Here is a 19,993-nt window from a genome sequence, read left to right on the forward strand (position 1 = left end):
AGCTGCGGGCAGACGGAGGAGAGCAGCACTACAGCAGCGCTGCAGAAGGACGTCTCACAACCGCCCGACATCACGGCAGTGTCCACCCGGCTCCAGCAAGCGTGACCTCTCTTGCTGGAGCCGGGTGGACACTGCAGTGAGCGGCGCGGCTGTGAGACATCCTGCTGCAACGCTGTGCTGTAGCGCTTCTCTCCCCTGTATACCCGCGGCTGTCCTCTGTCTCCTCCTCTGGGTCCCGCATCTCAGTCCAACAATTTTTTATGTCGGACTGAGATGGTCGGAAACGGGGCCAAATTCTGTCGAATTTGACCCCGTTTCCCTCAAAAGTATGCGAATCGGCAGCTATACCACCGATTCACGTACTATTCGACAAGTCGAATTCCCCGACTTGTCTAATAAAAATGCTTGGGATTGAATAGGTCAAATCACGATTCGACCTTAAAACCTCGAAAACTGCCGTCTTTTCGACAGACAGCAGCTTTCGGCACTAATTGAATATACCCCTAAAGTGATATTCTATTGCCCAGGTTAAATTTTAATCAAAAACAATTTGTTGGTGCAGATGTTACATATTTCTTATTTCTGTAGAGAACAGACATCGATTGCTCGCTGCACGCTTCCATAACTGGTGTTGTACAATTCAGACTCACCTGTGTCCACCGGGTTAGGGCATGGTGCCTGCTGATCAGGGCGAGACGTGGACTGTAAGTCCTGGTTGTCCTTCACCAGAGCTTCTGCTTTCTGTCGGAGGTTGAGGGCCACATTCTGGGATTCCTCCAACAGCTCACCTGAGACACAGACAGGAGAGGGTGAGACAGTGTGCGGTGCTGACTGAGAGGGAGGGGAAAGGCTGGTTATAATTACTAGAGTATGAGAAGAATGGAAAGAGAAAGTGCACTCAGAGAAAAGAAACTAATTTGCTGCATGTGTAACAGATAAGTCAGCCCCCACCTCCAACAGAGATCCTCCTGGAAAAGTGACTGGAATCTGGCTCACAGATGCTTTTTTCCCTATTTTTTGTTTTGTTTCATTTTTAAGCGCAACACAAATAACAGTTGAGCAATTGCTGTACACAGATATTTTCCAGTCCTTATTTAACCATATTTGGAGTCGTTTTACGGCTTCTTACAGGGAGATCCTAGAAGGGAGGTCCAAGGGGCAAGTATGGGGGTCGTGATGACCCAATCTGCTCCACAAATCCCATCCCAACTCCAAAATGTCACGTCATTAGCAGCAAGGTTGCAATTATGATATTTACCATCATTGACGCAAGGCGATCACAGGCGATCACCCCGGCAGCCTCCCGGGGGGCAGGATCGCCCAGGATACATCGGATGCTGTCCTTTTGCATATTATGTATCCTGGGCGATCCCAGCCATGCCCCCAGGTCGGACCTGATTGAATGTGCAGCACATTCAATCTGGAGGATCCGATCCGATGCTCACGGGAACGCGCATCGGACCGGATCGGAAACACCTCCAAAATGCCTGATTTAATCCGATATATCGGGCCGAATGTCCGAAATCGGGCATTATCGCTCTAGTGTATGCATACCTCCCAACTTTGTCCCGTCGGCAAGAGGGACACGCGCGCGGCGAAACCGCGAGGGCTCCCGAAAAGGGGGCGTGGCCTATGGAAAAGGGGTTGTGGCTTCGCGTGAGGACCCGCGATCGCGAGCCACGCCCCCATTTTCGTCACTGAGGGAGCATGCCCAGCGCTCTGTGAGCCGCTGGCATGCTCCCTCTCCCTCTGACTCCACTCCACTGCTAAGCAGGGCAGCGAGAGACGGAGCCTCCCAACTGCCCCCCCCCCCACCGCGGGACACTGCGGCCCGCGGGTGGGACAGCGGGACAGTCCCCAAAAAACGGGACTGTCCCGCGAAAATCGGGACAGTTGGGAGGTATGTGTATGGGGCCCTTTAGATTTGGGTGGGATGTGTTGAAACTGAAATCTAAATTGCAGTGTAAAAATAAAGCAGCCAATATTTACCCTGCACAGAAACAAAATAACCCACCCAAATCTAACTCTCTCTGCACATCTTATATCTGCCCCACCTGCAGTGCACATGGTTTTGCCCAACTACTAACAAATTTGCTGCTGCGATCAACTCTGAATCACCCCCATGGTCAGTGTAAGTTCTGTAGAGCTCTGTCTGGGATTATTTAATTATCATTCTAATTCTTCAATAGTGGCTGCACTGTGCATTTTATCTTCCGTGGTATTCAACAATAGGTGGACTGCTGAAATCAGACCAATTTGTTACCCTGCGCTAGCTGTCTCAGCCTTTGTTAGACCCTTTCACCATAGGTCTGTTTTTGACCATGGCACCTGCTTAACCTATATATGTTCAGATGAGTGGCCCATTCTTGACACATACTTATAGTATGTGACTATTCTGCATGTAAAAATCCTTCAGCAGCTTCTGGGACATTTAATGCCGGGGGAAAGTACCACACAACACACAAGAATCAAACTCAATTAAATATTAGGTCTTTGCAGTCAGCCTCTGAATGGAGCTCACAACTTGTGACCTCATATTCTACAGGGAGAATGTACCAGATCCACTGTGGCACAATGATGAAAAATGCAGCACTGCCCCCTACCTGGACCTCCGGGAAAATGGCGGCACTTATGTGCTACCTGCTACACAGCCGTGGACAGAAGTTTTGAGAATGACAAGTATTGGTTTTCACAGTTTGCTGCTTCAGTGTTTTTAGACCTTTTTGTCAGATGTTTCTATGGTATACTGAAGTAAAAGTACAAGCATTTCATAAGTGTCAAAGGTGGTCATTCCGAGTTGTTCGCTCGTTGCCGATTTTCGCAGTGGAGTGATAAACCTCCTACTGATAATTTGTGGACCCTTTATTCAAAAGTAAAGCATTCATTACCTTTACTACCAAGAAATAATGACACGGAGACTTTAATTTGGCAGAAAATTGTTAGCTATTTATTGTACCCAAACCATTAGTAAACCTGTAAATTGAAAAATTTATTTAACATGCCGATTCAGCCGGCATATGGTGGCAGAAAAAAGAACGGCTCTATTCAACTGACGCTAACCTCAAAACGTTAAAATTCAAAACTATCCTAATTTAAATACAAACTATAAAATCGGTAATAGGTGCCCAACTCATACCCCCACGGTGACTACCCACCCTGATAGGTGATGCCGCTGCCCCCGGACGGGTGATCAAGCGGCCTTAAAAGTCAATGGAGGTGAGTGCACCTAAACCACACCAAACTGTAAATCACTACAGCTAACAAGACAAACTAAAACCTGCCGTTCTTTTCCGCCAACAAATAGCCAACGATAAAACCAGACTAACAATTCAAAGCCAAGGCACTCCGTGCCAGAACCTCTACCAAACAGGGTGGGAGGGCGGGAAGGCAATTTCAGCAGCAAGAGAGACCGAGCTGGCCTAGCATTCCCTATATATATATTAACCCTCCCCTTTTTCCATGGGCTGTACTTTCCTCACAGCTAGGTCCACCCCTCACAGGATGTTTAACTCTCTCCATTCCTATACAGTCATTTCGCTCATCTAAACCTCCTACTGATAATTTGTGGACCCTTTATTCAAAAGTAAAGCATTCATTACGTTTACTACCAAGAAATAATGACACGGAGACTTGAATTTGGCAGAAAATTGTTAGCTATTTATTGTACCTTAACCATTAGTAAACCTGTAAATTGAAAAATTTATTTAACATGCCGATTCAGCCGGTATATGGTGGCAGAAAAAAGAACGGCTCTATTCAACTGACGCTAACTTCAAAACATTAAAATTCAAAACTATCCTAATTTAAATACAAACTATAAAATCGGTAATAGGTGCCCAACTCATACCCCCACGGTGACTACCCACCCTGATGGGTGATGCCGCTGCCCCCGGACGGGTGGTCAAGCGGCCTTAAAAGTCAATGGAGGTGAGTGCACCTAAACCACACCAAACTGTAAATCACTACAGCTAACAAGACAAACTACAACCTGCCGTTCTTTTCCGCCAACAGCGAAAGACTCCTCCCCAGAGTCTTCGCACCGCCACCATAACCTCACCCTAACTCCTGCAACACTAGAAACAGATCCTCCAGGAACAGCATCATCCCCTCATTGGACAGATGCACACCATCAGGCCGAAAAAGGTGACTTTCTCGAAACCGAATCCTAGGGTGGCGAACCACTTTGCCTCCGTGGGACAACACCCACTTCGCCACCGCCCCATTCACCTTCTGCCTGTCCTCATCAATCAGGCGACCGTCCGCCACACCTCGCCAACTCAACCTTGGCACCATCATTGAGAACACCAAAACACAATTGGTCCATGCTGCGGCCACACAGGCCAGATCCTTCATCATGGCCCACCGCAGCTCCAAAGATGTCCTCTTCCCCAGGTCGTTGCCACCTAAATGGACAACCAGTACCCTAGGGACTCCATGCTCGCTGGCCTGACTGACTAATCTACTCTTCAGATCTTTCCACATCATCCCCCGCCAACCAAGCCAACGAACGCCATGAGCCCTAGGAAACATCTGCTCCCCCTCCGAGGCCAAAAACCTGGCTGCCCAGTACACATAAGAGTGGCCAACCACCCAGACTGCCAAATCATCGTCTACCCAACCTGAAGAGAAGGAAAGGGGTAAAAATTCGATTAATAAGAATCTAAAGCAGAGTTTATTAAATGCATTAACCTGAAGGATCTGCCAAAAGAAAAATGGATTTTCGTGTCTCGCAGAAGTAACGGCCTAGCCGATCTGCACAAGCTTCCAGCCAATCTGAAGCAGAACATAAACACACAATGGGAAAAATTAAAATAAATTAAGAAAATAAACGGGGGGAGGGGGGGGGGCGGGGGGAAGGGGGGTATAAAATGGGAAAAACATGTAAGAACTCAGCTGGAGGTGAAAGCGTAAAAACCTGCTGAGGGACTTTGATTAGAACTGATCAGCCGAATTGTAGATTAGAATTCAGTCCGTCAAGTCAGGCAAAAAATCGCAAAAGAACTCCAGACCCCCGCTGCCAGCAGCGGCGAGTGGCTAATCCCTGAGTAGGATAAACAGGGAAGACAAACAAATACACCACACCAGGACGTACCGAACTTTACAACAGGACTTATACAACTTACAAATAAACAAAACCATATTCAAACAAACATATCATGCAACGGGGCGAATATATAGTCTGTAACTCGACGACTTCCATCGCCCCACCGCCTGGATTTCAGCCACGGAAAACCCTGCCGACGCAGCCGACGTCGCAGCCCTGATACGGAAGGAATGCGTACCGAAAGCAGCGGGTGGAAGGCCCAAGCTCGCCAGACAGCGACCCAGCATCCAACGAAACTGATATTTCGTCACTGGCAGACCGTCATAATGCAGCAACCACGACCCCCGACCATCGGGCCGTACTGCCGCATATTGTACTGCCAACCTCACTGGGCAAATGCTCTCCTCCAGCGCCGAAACCAAGGTGACCCATCGACCTCTACCTACTTGGTCCGTCTTAGAGCGACGCAATCTGCACAGCAAGGACCTCTCACCCACCACCACATCCTCGAGAAGCATGCGCGAATCTGCTCGCTTAGATGTCGCCACCAGCTCCGAAATCCGAAAGGCCCAGTGATAAGCCATTGAGAAGCCAAACGGAACAGCAGCGACTCAAAAATAGACGACGCGATATCGCCAACCGCCATGATGACAGCCGGAAGCAAGGCCGCATCAATGGGCCGCCTCCTATCAGGCGGCGTCGGCGCCACGCGCGCCCACCCCTTCATCGCCTTAAGCAGAATCCCGCTCTTTGTCACGTCAGGGACACATTTGATTTTGTTAAAGAACGAAATACCAGCTAAGTACCGGGATACCACCGCTCTGGACCTACCCGTAACAAACAGCTGCCAAATAAAAGAAAGCATTATCCGATGCCCGCTCTTACCTTGTTGACTTCGTCCTCGGACAAACTCCTCCCACTCGCTCCAAGCTTGTCCGTAAGCCTTGAGCGTGTTCGGAGCGACTGACCGCATCGCTAGACCCTCCAGTCCGGCCCGATCGCCTGCCAGACATAACCGGGACATTGAAACCCTTGCTCATCGGCCTCGGGTGCCAACAAACAAAACCTCTCCCACTGTCCTCGTGACAACGCGTCGGCAATTCCGTTCTCCAGACCAGGCACATGCTGCGCGCGGAACCACACATTCCTATGCAAGCATGTCAACAGCAACTGCCCCAGCACCCTCAGGACCACCAGCGATTTCGCCCTCTGGTTATTTATCGCATGCACCACGCCCAGATTGTCACATCTAAACAAGATGCTGCGATGCGCCAGACGATCGCCCCAAACCTCCAGCGCCACCATAATGGGGAAAAGCTCCAGCAGCAAAAGGTCCTTAGTTAAACCCTCGCGATGCCATTCCGCCGGCCACGAGGCCGCGCACCAAGATCCCTCCAGATACCAACCGAACCCAGAGGAACCCGCCGCGTCGGTAAACAGCTGCAGCCCAGCGCTGTCGACTGTTGGGCCCTGCCATATACACACCCCGTTGAAGTCCTCCAGGAACGAGGCCCATACGGCCAAATCCCTCTTAATCTCGGAGGACAAGCGTACGAAATGATGCGGTCTGGCACACCCCGCAGTCGCCCTCTCCAGCTTCCGGCAGAAAACCCTGCCCATCGGGATTACCCGACAAGCAAAGTTCAAAAGGCCCAGCAAGGACTGCGCCTGCCGCAGTGTGACTTTGCGCGACCTTACGAACCGCCAGATAGCCTCGCGGAGCTTCGCAACTTGTCCGGAGGCAGTCGACACGATCCCGCCACCGTGTCGATTTCTATCCCCAAAAATGACAAACAGGAGACCGGCCCCTCCGTTTTATCCTCGGCCACAGGAACGCCGAAGTGAAAAAACAGAGCTCGGATGCTGAACAGCAAGTCGCCGCAGCGTGGTGAATTCGCCGGACCCACACACAGGAGGTCATCGAGGTAATGGGCGACCCCGTGACCCCCTGATGAAGACTCCACGCACCAATGTAGGAATGTGCTAAACCGTTCGAAAAACGAGCAGGAAACGGAACATCCCATCGGCAAACATTTGTCGATGAAATACTCCGCTCCAATCCGAAAACGCATAAAACGGAATGAGTCCGGATGCAACGGCAGCAACCGAAACGCGGATTCCACATCTATCTTAGCCATCAGGGTCCCAGGGCCGTAACTACGGACCAACTCTAGCGCCTCGTCAAACGACTGATACACCACCGAGCAATGAGCCGGCGGTATCGCGTCGTTGACCGACGACCCCGACGGGTAAGAAAGATGCTGAATGAGCCTAAAAGCACCTGGAGTCTTCTTGGGAACTACCCCCACTGGGGAGATGACCAAGTCATCCACCGGGGGTGAGATAAACGGTCCCTCCATCCTACCCAGCCTTATCTCCTTATCCACTTTCTCCCGCAGAACCGACGGCAAGGCACGAGCAGACTGGAGATTCCGTTGGGCCCGGACCGAAACCTTGCTCGCAACAGGCAAGCGAAAACCAAACTGAAAACCGTAAAACAAAAACTGCGCGTCCGCCTTATTTGGATACCAATCCAACCACTTGGCCATTGTATCCAAATTAATTGGCGTTGGTGCCCTGCGGAGCGCTCCCGCTCGCGCCAGGTCTTGGGTAACTTTGCTTACCCCGGGCGCCCTGGCGACTGCCTTTAAAACAGGTAGAGGCTGGGTGGGAGCCGCCACATTGCAAGCACAAATGTCGAAACCGACACTGCTTGCCGAAGGAACAGGACGCATTGTTAAATGCGAAGCACTTCCCTTTTGCGGCGGCCTGCCCCCCCCCCCCCCCCGCGGACGGCCAACCTACCTGTCTTGCCCGATCCGCCGTCCGCGCCGGTCCCTTGGGCGGACGACCCTGTGCGGTGCCCGTCCGCCCCCGGATTCCGGGGCTCCCTAGCAGGTTGAGAAGCCCAGGTGACTTGGAGCCAGACTTCCACGTCCTTGCAACCAAAGTCAATCACCTGCAAGCAGTCCTGTTTTCCCCGGAATTTCTCGTCATACATCCGCCATTCGATGCCCGACGATGTGCGCTGCATATCGTGTATTAAATGCAGGTATCTAATGACGTTCATATGTTCGTCAGGCCTATCCTCTAGGTAACAAGCCGCGAAGACACAAAAACCGGCCAGCCAGTTGTCGAAGGTACGGAAAGCCTCGGCCCCGATGCCCTTCTTTGCTGACGCCGACTTATAGTCCTTCTTTGCGTCCTTCGTCAAGACGAACATATCAACGTAATCGCCCCTGCAGATTTTCCTACGGCAGCTATCCCTCAGTCCCCGCATCACGGCAGTGTAATCGCAGTGGACTACCCCAGGCAAATCGCGGCGCTTCTTGTCCCTGCGAGCATCCTCGCTAAGCCGCTTACGTCTCTTCCGCCTCTCCTGCTGACCCGCCACCCTCTTGGCGTATTTCGTTGCGCGCTTTTTCGCCCTAGTCGTGCTACTGACTTCGGACGCCGACGACGACAGAGAAGAAAAAGAGGAAGAGCTGCGAGAACTAGAGCGCGTGCTGGAGCCCGACCCCGACTACTCTACCTCACCTGATGCCGTCGACTGCTCGGACAGGGAATCCTCCGGTGTGGCAAATGCAACATCCTCATCCTCGCTCCCCACCATCTCAACTTCTCCGCGATCACCTGAAGAAGAAGACGGAGCAAAGGACCCAGAAACCAATCGCGGCGCATGCCTAGCACCCCGGGGCGAAGGCGTCCCCGCTTCGCGCCCCTGCTCGTCCCGCACGGAACGATGACCCAGCTGCGCCGCGGCCGCCCCCAGCTCGCGGCAAGCGCAAGCAACTCGCTGCGCCGCCGACACCGCCCGCGTACCGGACCCGCTTGCTACTGCATGCGTGCTGGAACGCCTTGCCACCCCCGGGGATGCGGCAGCGGCCAGCGGACCCAATGCCGCCACCACCATTGACAAGGCCGACGCCAGCTCTCCGGAGGGGTCCTGACCACCCCAAAACTCATTGCCGTCCCCCGCAGATGCCGGCGCGCGCCTCCCTGCCCGACGCCCGACAGGCGCCAACAGGAGGCCCGATGCCCGAATCCCAGACTGGCCCGGTGGGGAACCGGCAGCGCCCCTAACTACCAGCGGCCCAGTCACTGCTCCCCCCCAGTGTCTGCCTCATGGTGCCAATGCTGCCTCCGCTGTCAGACCCCCCGCGCGCACCCCCCGCAGGCCGGAGCTCCCTCTGCCCGTTGGGAGGGCGCCGCGGCGTGACTCCCCGCTGCCCTGCTCATTTCTGCTGTGTCCCCCCCGCCCCCGCTCCCCGCCGGACTCCGGCTGCAAGGGAGTGAGCCGGGGAGACAAGGAGACCAGCGGCGCCGCTGCACGCACCCGTGCGCGAACGGCGCCACTTGTGGAGAGCACGGGCATGCGCGCACCCCGTGCGCGCGGCCCACCTCTTCCCGCCACTAACCCTCCGTCCGCGCCTTCGTGGGGAACTGACGGACGAGACCCCGCGACGGGCCTTGTCCGACTTGCCGCCGCCTCCCGCCCGCTCAACCCCCCTCGCCTGGCACCGCCTTGCGGCCGCGACGAGTGGGAAGAGACTGGGGACGACACTGCATCCTCCGTCGGCCGCCCACCGTGGCGCGGGTGCGGGCGCCCGAACGCGGCACCGAAGCCTCCAACGCTGCACCCGGAGGTGAGGGCCGATGCCCGTCCACCTCCGGGCATCCTGCCAGCAACCCCAGCCCTCCCCGCCGCCCGCGCCCGGCCGGCAAGACCGGCCCGGAACCAAGCGGCAAGGATGACCGGGTCCGCCGCGCCCCGTCCACACCAGCGCCCGCGTAGGCCCCAGAGGACAGGAAGCCGTCCACAGTGCCAGCCATCCCGTCCTCGGGCCCAGACCCACCGCCTGATGAGCGGTAACGGGCTGGGGTCCCGGCGGCACGGCGAGGGCGAGATGCAGCCATCACAGACAAATGTGAAATATTGAAGGGAAGTGGCTTTTAATAAATAGATCTAAAGCGAAACCAAGGCCAACAATGGGGAGACTCTGCTATGCAGCACTCACCAAGGCAATTTCAGCAGCAAGAGAGACCGAGCTGGCCTAGCATTCCCTATATATATTAACCCTCCCCTTTTTCCATGGGCTGTACTTTCCTCACAGCTAGGTCCACCCCTCACAGGATGTTTAACTCTCTCCATTCCTATGCAGTCATTTCGCTCTCCTTAAGTGAAAAAACTGCAAAAATGTGCATGCGCATAGGTACGCAGCGCGCATGCGCTAAGTACTTTCACACAAAACTTTGTAGATTTACACAAGCTCGAGCGACGTTTATTCATCGCTCGAGTGATCGTAGTGTGATTGACAGGAAGTGGGTGTTTCTGGGCGGAAACTGTCCGTTTTCAGGGAGTGTGCTAAAAAACGCAGGCATGCCAGGTAAAAACGCAGGAGTGGCTGGAGAAACGGGGGAGTGGCTGGCCGAACGCAGGGCGTGTTTGTGACGTCAAACCAGGAACTAAACGGACTGAGGTGATCGCAGTCTAGGAGTAAGTCTGGAGCTACTCAGAAACTGCAGGGAATTATTTAGTAGCAATTCTGCTAATCTTTCGTTCGCTATTCTGCTAAACTAAGATACACTCCCAGAGGGCGGCGGCCTAGCGTGTGCAATGCTGCTAAAAGCAGCTAGCGAGCGAACAACTCGGAATGAGGGCCAAAGGCTTTTACTGACAATTATGCAAAGAGTCAATATTTGCAGTTCTGACCCTTCTTTTTCAAGACCTCTGCAATTCGCCCTGTCATGCTGTCAATCAACTTCTGGGCCCCAAACTGACTGATGGCCACCTGTTCTTAGCTAATCAATGCTTGGAGTTTGTCAGAATTTGTGGAGTTTTGTTTGTCCATCCGCCTTTTGAGGCATGATCACAAATTCTCAATGGGATTAAGGTCTAGGAAGTTTTCTGGCCATGGACCCAAAATTTAGATGTTTTGTTCCCCGAGCCTGACTGAGGGGCTGGGTCAGCAGGGGATGTTAATGGCACATACATTGCGTTTTTGCACTTTGCAGCTGTGTGAAATTATGCCAAAGCCATAGGAGGTGCCTTAAGTGAAAAGACGCACACAGCTGACTTCTCCGATCCGCTGATGCGTTTACACCTGCGAATCGGCAGAGGGTGCTAGTGCAGATGCAACATCATATACATCAGGCCCTTAGTTAAGATCAGATCATAGAGGTCTTTCATTGACCAAAGTTAAAATGAAAGCACTTCAGGAAAATCACGCCTGGATTCTCACATGTGTCAGGCCGTGACTGAAATCCCCCTTGTGGCTATCGGTTTATTTCATCTGTTCATTCCAAGTGTTTCACATGTTCTGCATAAATAGCTCCTGACGCACAAAAACCACGGGCAACACAACAGTCAAGGATCATTCATCCAAAGGATTATCCAGCCCTCTTTGTCCAACAGCAATAATGTACGGCAAGTCGGCAACTATTTCCAATTACATCGATTTCAACCACTGTTGTCATCACAGCCAAACTCTCAGGATTCTCTGACATTTAGCTGCTGGGAACCGAGGCTCAACTAACTATAGGGTTTCTATATAATAAAACGGACCGTTGATAAAAAAAAAAATTAGGTCATCACGTAGTATGTACACAGTTGGACTTTACCTGCACGGTGCCTGGCACTCTGCCTGCCGCCGCATATACAGCACACATATGACTCCCTAACACAGAAGACACGGAAATGTCCACTGTCACCTGTTTTACATATTAGGACAGACGTGCAGCCACCTGGCCAAGGACACTCTGGTGACTGATTGGTGAAAGCACGGGAAATAAAGGCACAAGGCCATCAAAGGCTGAAGGCAAAAATTAGTAAAAGAGAATCAGAGGGAGAAGAAAAATGAGGAGCAGGTGGGACAGAGAGGCAGACACCAAAGAAGATATAGAGGAAAAAATCCAGGCAACATCAGGGACAACCAGTAGGGTGGGATGTACTCAGTGGTGCAAGTAGAAATGTTTTCTTAGTGGTACGGAGTATCGAAAATGGGTGTGGTCCTGTGTTGTGAGGGGGCGTGGTAAGATGCTGGTAGTGGGAGTGGCTACTTGCGGACCCTTTTTGGGGGGGAATCTTGAGGCAAGGCTAAAAATATATAGTAATGTCTCCAGTATAATAGAAATATATAGTGATACTTCCAGTATAATAGAAATATATATTAATGCCCCCAATTTAATAACAATATATAGTAATGCCTCCATTATAACAGGAAAATATAGCCACTGGCGCACTCCCAGTAACCCTGACAAAGTGGGAGGAGCCGTCATGCTGCCAAGCACGGAAGCACCATGGTCTTATTGCTTTGTGGCACATTATAATTGTGGTAATTGCAAAGTGTGTGGCAGGTGGTACTGCGTACCCGCTGCCAAATTCTTAAGGGTACTCCGTACCCGAGCGTACCCGCATACTTGCACCCCTGGATGTACTATGGGTAAAATGTGGTCAAAACTTTCCACATTGCCCCTGTGTATCAAGCTCCAGAAAGCATTGCCTATAGAAGCTTATGGGCTCCTTTCCGCAGAATTCTCTGACCCCCGCTTCCCCCCCTCCTCCTCCCCCCAGCTTGCACATGTACAGGCAAACATTGATGCATACACAGTAGGACTACCATGTCATGAATCCGGAAGTCCATGTGGGTACAAAATTCCATCTGACGTCCAAATGGAATTAGCAACTAATTGTCAAAATATGGTCACACAAAAGAATCATATTATATATTCAATTAAGAATAACCAATCAGAAGTGACTAGATAGTGCTGGTGGCCATAATTGTCCCTCAGTAGTAGCAGCTACTGACAGGTGTACTCTATTACTTGTGTCTCTAAGTGGGTCTTCCTCAGGTCACACAAACAAGTCCTGACTGCGCTCGGACTGCGTTTGCTCGCCCCAACTGGTCACCAGCCCTTATGAACCAGTTTCTACAACAAATGATATTCACACCTGCTTGTATAATACGCAGACCAGGCATGCTGAATTTACCCAGGTTTAGGATTCCTTCCATGCTTTCCCTCAATGCAGAAAGGCGATTGGGGATGGTGCCACCTGGATCATATATTCTATAGGGACTTCTGCCTTCCATTCATCAGCTACACATGAAACCATCAGTGATCCAACATCTCTGGAAAAGAGAAGAGAACATAAAAAGTAATTCACCGATTCTGAAACCATCTTGCTGCCTTCTACATTCTTAATGACCATTTTCAGTATAAAATTACTACCAAATTACTGAGGAAACTGCTACACTAAGGGGGTCATTCAGATCTGATCGCTGCTGTGGGTTTTCGCACAGCGGGCGATCAGTTACTAACAGCGCATGCATATGCACCGCAATGCGCACGCGCGTTGGACAACAATAAAGGGCATCGCCGGTGAGGAAGATAGATGTATTTAGCTTAAGCAGTGTCAGCCATTTTGTTAAGTAGCAGCCATGATGTAGTGAAGTAGAAGTATGCTTTGCTGGATAAATCATAATAATGCTGACATTTCACAGTTAGTACGTTCTGTGCGAAGCAAGGTCGTAGCTAAGTCTTGAAAACATGTTATTAGACAGTTTCTGTGGGTTTAGACTTCTTGTGAAGGACATGTAGGAGGGTGTCAGCCTGAGAGGAGTTATGAGAAGAGATTCCTTATTGTTCTTAAATTGTGACGTGTATCAAGTGTTCATTCAAGTACCTTTTTTTCTCTATTTAATGTCATGCTGAATAAAGTGGAGGCAGTCTCATTTGGTGGACATAACTGCGTGTGTTGTCTGCTTCCTGGGATTCCCAATCCATTGGTAAACAAAGGGTAACGAACAGACAATTGAAGGAGATTGATAGGAGGTTTATCTCCGACACCGGTCAGCGACGGGATGGTGCGAAAATTCTAATCGCATGGGCATTCGCAAGGTGATTGACAGGAGACAACCGTTTGTGTGTGGTAACCGAGCGTTTGCTGGGAGTGTTCGGGGAAAAAAGCAGGCGTTCCCAAGCGTTTTCAGGGAGGGTGTGTGACGTCAGCTCCGGCCCCGATCAGCATGATGCTATCGCACTGGAGGAGTAAGTCCTGGGCTGCGCAGAGACTGCACAAAGTGAATTTTAGCAGCTCAGCGTACACTTGCAGGCGAATCTACACTCCCCCTGGAGGCGGCGACTAACTGAACGCAGGACAGCAAAATTAGCAGCCCAGCGACCAGAACTGAATCACCCCCCAAGTGCGTTATTAAGTCATCCTAGTATTATAAGTTTTGGTAGGCAATTGGCCCTATATCATCACCTGTGGGGCCCCAATACATCTGGGATGCTAGATGATGAACCTATCAAAATTGGAAAAAACTTTCAGTAGCATACATCGGCAGATTCAGCGGATGAGGGCGATCGGGGCGATTGCTGTCACTTATATGGTGCAGGCCTCTTCCGGTCGCAGACTATATACAAGTGACTGGTGGCCAAGAGGCAGACTCATTCTTCCACCGGCTGCTTGGATTGTCTTTTATACACATAGGAGCGACAGGGCCGAATCCTCTGCCTGTTTCTCAGGCACAGTCATGCAGTGTACAGCTGCAGTGGCACAATGATAGTCATCCACCAATAAGAGTGTGTGAGGGGCGGGATTATGCAACATCCCCTCCCCTTAGGAGCCGCCACTATAAACATGCTGGTAAATGCTTTGATAATAATGTAGGGCTAGCCAATCGCATGGCCCAGCTTCGATCATAAGTATCATTGCAGATGCCGCCAACACATCGATGACAGGAAAACATTGGCAGGGAAGCTTCCTTATTCTGTTGCATTGAAGAGCCGCACATGTGTGCAGGAGAATAATAACTGGTGTCACACACATAGGAGGTGCCAGTGAATATTCACATCCTTGTGTATTTGTGGAACTATTCCCATTGACGCCACAAGGATCCACCAATTTCAGAGGGATCTTTTGCATCCTAGGTTAAGGTGCAAATTCGTGTCGACAATGAAGCTGGCTGCTCTCAAATGCGGATGTTTAGGGGTGGTGCAGCAACATGTGTCAGGATCTAATGGGTGTTTTTACTAATGTGCGGATTTATAGAAGTGAAGATGTTTACAATAACAACCAATCAGATTCCAGATATTGGGGCAGATGTATTAAGCCTGGAGGAGTGATAACGCACCAGCCAATCTTTACAGATTGGAACAATGACAGGAGCTGATTGGCTGGTGCGTTATCACCTTCCACTTATCACTGTTTTATCACTTCTCCGAGGTTTAATACATCTGCCCTCTATCTTCTAGAACAGGGGTGGCCAACCAGTCAGAGACAAAGAGCCAAGAAATCTTGTTAGGTACATCAAAGAGCCGACTTCGAGCCGAAGGCACACTTGCAAAAATGGGGTGTGACCTTGTGCCTGCTAGGCCACGCCCCTGCTATAAAAAACATTGAAAAGGCCAGATCCAACATAAAATACAATGAAAATGCCACTTCTACATCAAATAATTGAAAAAGCCAGATCCGCATAAAATATATTGAAAAGCCAGATTCACATAATACACTTCAGTTCCCCCATGTGTCACTCCAGCCAGCACCAGCCTGTGTCCCTCCAGCCAGCACCAGCCTGTGTCACCCCAGCCAGCACCAGCCTGTGTCACTCCAGCCACCACCTGCCTGTGTCACTCCAGCCAGCACCTGCCTGTGTCACTCCAGCCAGCACCCTCCTGTGTCACTCCAGCCAGCACCAGCCTGTGTCCCTCCAGCCAGCACCCGCCTGTGTCACTCCAGCCAGCACCCTCCTGTGTCACTCCAGCCAGCACCCTCCTGTGTCACTCCAGCCAGCACCAGCCTGTGTCCCTCCAGCCAGCACCCGCCTGTGTCACTCCAGCCAGCTCCCCCATGTGTCACTCCAGCCAGCACCAGCCTGTGTCCCTCCAGCCAGCACCCGCCTGTGTCACTCCAGCCAGCACCCGCCTGTGTCACTCCAGCCAGCACCCGCCTGTGTCACTCCAGCCAGCACCCGCCTGTGTCACTCCAGCCAGCACCAGCCTGTGTCCCTCCAACCAGCACCAGCCTGTGTCACTCCAGCCAGCACCCGCCTGTGTCACTCCAGCCAGCACCAGCCTGTGTCACTCCAGCCAGCACCTGCCTGTGTCACTCCAGCCAGCACCTGCCTGTGTCACTCCAGCCAGCACCCTCCTGTGTCACTCCAGCCAGCACCCGCCTGTGTCACTCCAGCCAGCACCCGCCTGTGTCACTCCAGCCAGCACCAGCCTGTGTCACTCCAGCCAGCACCCTCCTGTGTCACTCCAGCCAGCACCTGCCTGTGTCCCTCCAGCCAGCACCAGCCTGTGTCACTCCAGCCAGCACCTGCTGTGTCACTCCAGCCAGCACCAGCCTGTGTCACTCCAGCCAGCACCCTCCTGTGTCACTCCAGCCAGCACCCGCCTGTGTCACTCCAGCCAGCACCAGCCTGTGTCACTCCAGCCAGCACCCGCCTGTGTCACTCCAGCCAGCACCCGCCTGTGTCACTCCAGCCAGCACCCGCCTGTGTCCCTCCAGCCAGCACCAGCCTGTGTCACTCCAGCCAGCACCAGCCTGTGTCCTTCCAGCCAGCACCCGCCTGTGTCACTCCAGCCAGCACCCTCCTGTGTCACTCCAGCCAGCACCAGCCTGTGTCCCTCCAGCCAGCACCCGCCTGTGTCACTCCAGCCAGCTCCCCATGTGTCACTCCAGCCAGCACCAGCCTGTGTCCCTCCAGCCAGCACCCGCCTGTGTCACTCCAGCCAGCACCCTCCTGTGTCACTCCAGCCAGCACCCTCCTGTGTCACTCCAGCCAGCACCAGCCTGTGTCCCTCCAGCCAGCACCCGCCTGTGTCACTCCAGCCAGCTCCCCCATGTGTCACTCCAGCCAGCACCAGCCTGTGTCCCTCCAGCCAGCACCCGCCTGTGTCACTCCAGCCAGCACCCGCCTGTGTCCCTCCAGCCAGCACCAGCCTGTGTCCCTCCAGCCAGCACCCGCCTGTGTCACTCCAGCCAGCACCCGCCTGTGTCCCTCCAGCCAGCACCAGCCTGTGTCACTCCAGCCAGCACCCTCCTGTGTCACTCCAGCCAGCACCCTCCTGTGTCACTCCAGCCAGCACCAGCCTGTGTCCCTCCAGCCAGCACCCGCCTGTGTCACTCCAGCCAGCTCCCCCATATGTCACTCCAGCCAGCACCAGCCTGTGTCCCTCCAGCCAGCACCCGCCTGTGTCACTCCAGCCAGCACCCGCCTGTGTCACTCCAGCCAGCACCCGCCTGTGTCCCTCCAGCCAGCACCCGCCTGTGTCACTCCAGCCAGCACCCGCCTGTGTCACTCCAGCCAGCACCCGCCTGTGTCACTCCAGCCAGCACCAGCCTGTGTCACTCCAGCCAGCACCAGCCTGTGTCCCTCCAGCCAGCACCCGCCTGTGTCACTCCAGCCAGCACCAGCCTGTGTCACTCCAGCCAGCACCCGCCTGTGTCACTCCAGCCAGCACCCGCCTGTGTCACTCCAGCCAGCACCCGCCTGTGTCACTCCAGCCAGCACCAGCCTGTGTCACTCCAGCCAGCACCAGCCTGTGTCCCTCCAGCCAGCACCCGCCTGTGTCACTCCAGCCAGCACCCGCCTGTGTCCCTCCAGCCAGCACCAGCCTGTGTCACTCCAGCCAGCACCCTCCTGTGTCACTCCAGCCAGCACCCTCCTGTGTCACTCCAGCCAGCACCAGCCTGTGTCCCTCCAGCCAGCACCCGCCTGTGTCACTCCAGCCAGCTCCCCCATGTGTCACTCCAGCCAGCACCAGCCTGTGTCCCTCCAGCCAGCACCCGCCTGTGTCACTCCAGCCAGCACCAGCCTGTGTCACTCCAGCCAGCACCCGCCTGTGTCACTCCAGCCAGCACCCGCCTGTGTCACTCCAGCCAGCACCCGCCTGTGTCACTCCAGCCAGCACCAGCCTGTGTCACTCCAGCCAGCACCAGCCTGTGTCCCTCCAGCCAGCACCCGCCTGTGTCACTCCAGCCAGCACCCGCCTGTGTCCCTCCAGCCAGCACCAGCCTGTGTCACTCCAGCCAGCACCCTCCTGTGTCACTCCAGCCAGCACCCTCCTGTGTCACTCCAGCCAGCACCAGCCTGTGTCCCTCCAGCCAGCACCCGCCTGTGTCACTCCAGCCAGCTCCCCCATGTGTCACTCCAGCCAGCACCAGCCTGTGTCCCTCCAGCCAGCACCCGCCTGTGTCACTCCAGCCAGCACCCGCCTGTGTCCCTCCAGCCAGCACCAGCCTGTGTCACTCCAGCCAGCACCCGCCTGTGTCACTCCAGCCAGCACCAGCCTGTGTCCCTCCAGCCAGCACCCGCCTGTGTCACTCCAGCCAGCACCAGCCTGTGTCACTCCAGCCAGCACCAGCCTGTGTCCCTCCAACCAGCACCAGCCTGTGTCACTCCAGCCAGCACCAGCCTGTGTCACTCCAGCCAGCACCAGCCTGTGTCACTCCAGCCAGCACCCGCCTGTGTCACTCCAGCCAGCACCCGCCTGTGTCACTCCAGCCAGCACCCTCCTGTGTCACTCCAACCAGCACCAGCCTGTGTCCCTCCAGCCAGCACCCGCCTGTGTCACTCCAGCAAGCACCAGCCTGTGTCCCTCCAGCCAGCACCCGCCTGTGTCACTCCAGCCAGCACCAGCCTGTGTCACTCCAGCCAGCTCCCCCATGTGTATTTGGCTCCCTCAGTTCTCAGTCTACGTAATGCTGCTGCATGTCTGGCTGGAGTGCAGCGGTTTACAGACCTCTTGTGGTCACGTGACTTTGAGTGTTGGGAGCCACTTTTGAATGAAGGAAGAGCCACATGTGGCTCAAGAGCCACGCGTTGGCCACCACTGTTCTAGAAGGTGCTAAATAAATGATAAGTAGAATCTGATTGGTTGCTATGGGCAACATCTCCACTTCTATAAACCCGCACTATACACCTCAACATGTGACAGAAGACTAAGGCTACTTACAGTACAAGCACACAAAAATGTGGAGCTCAGAATCCAGTCCTCGGTGTATAGCAACGTATGGCGTAGTGTAATACCTCTTTCAGACCACAGATGCAAGTCACCCCCGGAAATGGTTCATGAGTCCTTCCCAGGTGCGACTTAGCAAGACCCCTTTCAGACTGGCGGACCAACCCGGCAAAATGATGTCACAACTGACGCGCCCCGAGGCGGCACTTGTAGATGAGATTATCTCCAAGGGCTGCCTCGTCCTATGGTCTGAACGGGTCCTGGGTTGCATTAACCCGGCTTACCTGTTCACACCACTCCCCGAGCCAGGTTAAACCCGCGCTCAGTCCTGCTCTACTCGAGTTGAGATACCAGGTTGCTCAATCTGGGTTTTTTCAACTAGCTACTTTCAGACAGCGCCGCAAACCAGGTTGCTGCACGCTCACGTGCAATAACCCAGGTTATTGCTGACGGTCTGAAAGGGGTATAACAGACATCAATAGATTTTCCAAGGATAATGGGGGTCATTCCGAGTTGATCGCTCGCTAGCTACTTTTTGCAGCGCTGCGTTCAGATAGTTACCGCCTATAGGGGATTGTTTTTTCGCTTTGCAAGTGTGCGTACGCCTGTGCAGCCGAGCTCTGCAAAAACATTTTGTGCAGTTTCTGAGTAGCTCAGAACTTACTCAGCCGCTGCGATCACTTCAGCCTGTCTGGTCCCGGAATTGACGTCAGACACCCGCCCTGCAAACGCTTGGACACGCCTGCGTTTTCCCACCACTCCCAGAAAACGGTCAGTTGACACCCACCCTTCTTCCTGTCAATCTCCTTGCGATCGGCTGTGCGAATGGATTCTTTGTTAAATCCATCGCTCAGCAACGATCCGCTTTGTACCCGTACGACGCGCCTGCGCATTGCGGTGCATACGCATGCGCAGTAGTGACCTGATCGCTGCGCTGTGAAAAGACGGAAGCGTGCAAACAGGTTGGAATGACCCCCA

General features: G+C 53.5%; 1 protein-coding gene across 3 annotated transcripts in view; it reads right to left on the minus strand.

Annotated features, from left to right (window-relative positions):
* Window positions 1-19,993, minus strand: part of TNIP1 (TNFAIP3 interacting protein 1) — a 141,908-nt gene that overhangs the window by 73,254 nt on the left and 48,661 nt on the right. For all 3 annotated transcript variants that reach the window (XM_063928680.1, XM_063928681.1, XM_063928679.1), the window contains exons 2-3: window positions 13,035-13,173; window positions 651-788 (exon numbers count right to left, since the gene is read on the minus strand). In XM_063928680.1, coding sequence (XP_063784750.1) covers window positions 651-788; window positions 13,035-13,134 — 238 coding nt within the window. In that variant the 5' untranslated portion in view covers window positions 13,135-13,173. The remainder of the gene's footprint in view (window positions 1-650; window positions 789-13,034; window positions 13,174-19,993) is intronic.

This window comes from Pseudophryne corroboree, chromosome 6 (assembly GCF_028390025.1).
Source record: "Pseudophryne corroboree isolate aPseCor3 chromosome 6, aPseCor3.hap2, whole genome shotgun sequence".
Taxonomy (NCBI): Eukaryota; Metazoa; Chordata; class Amphibia; order Anura; family Myobatrachidae; genus Pseudophryne; species Pseudophryne corroboree.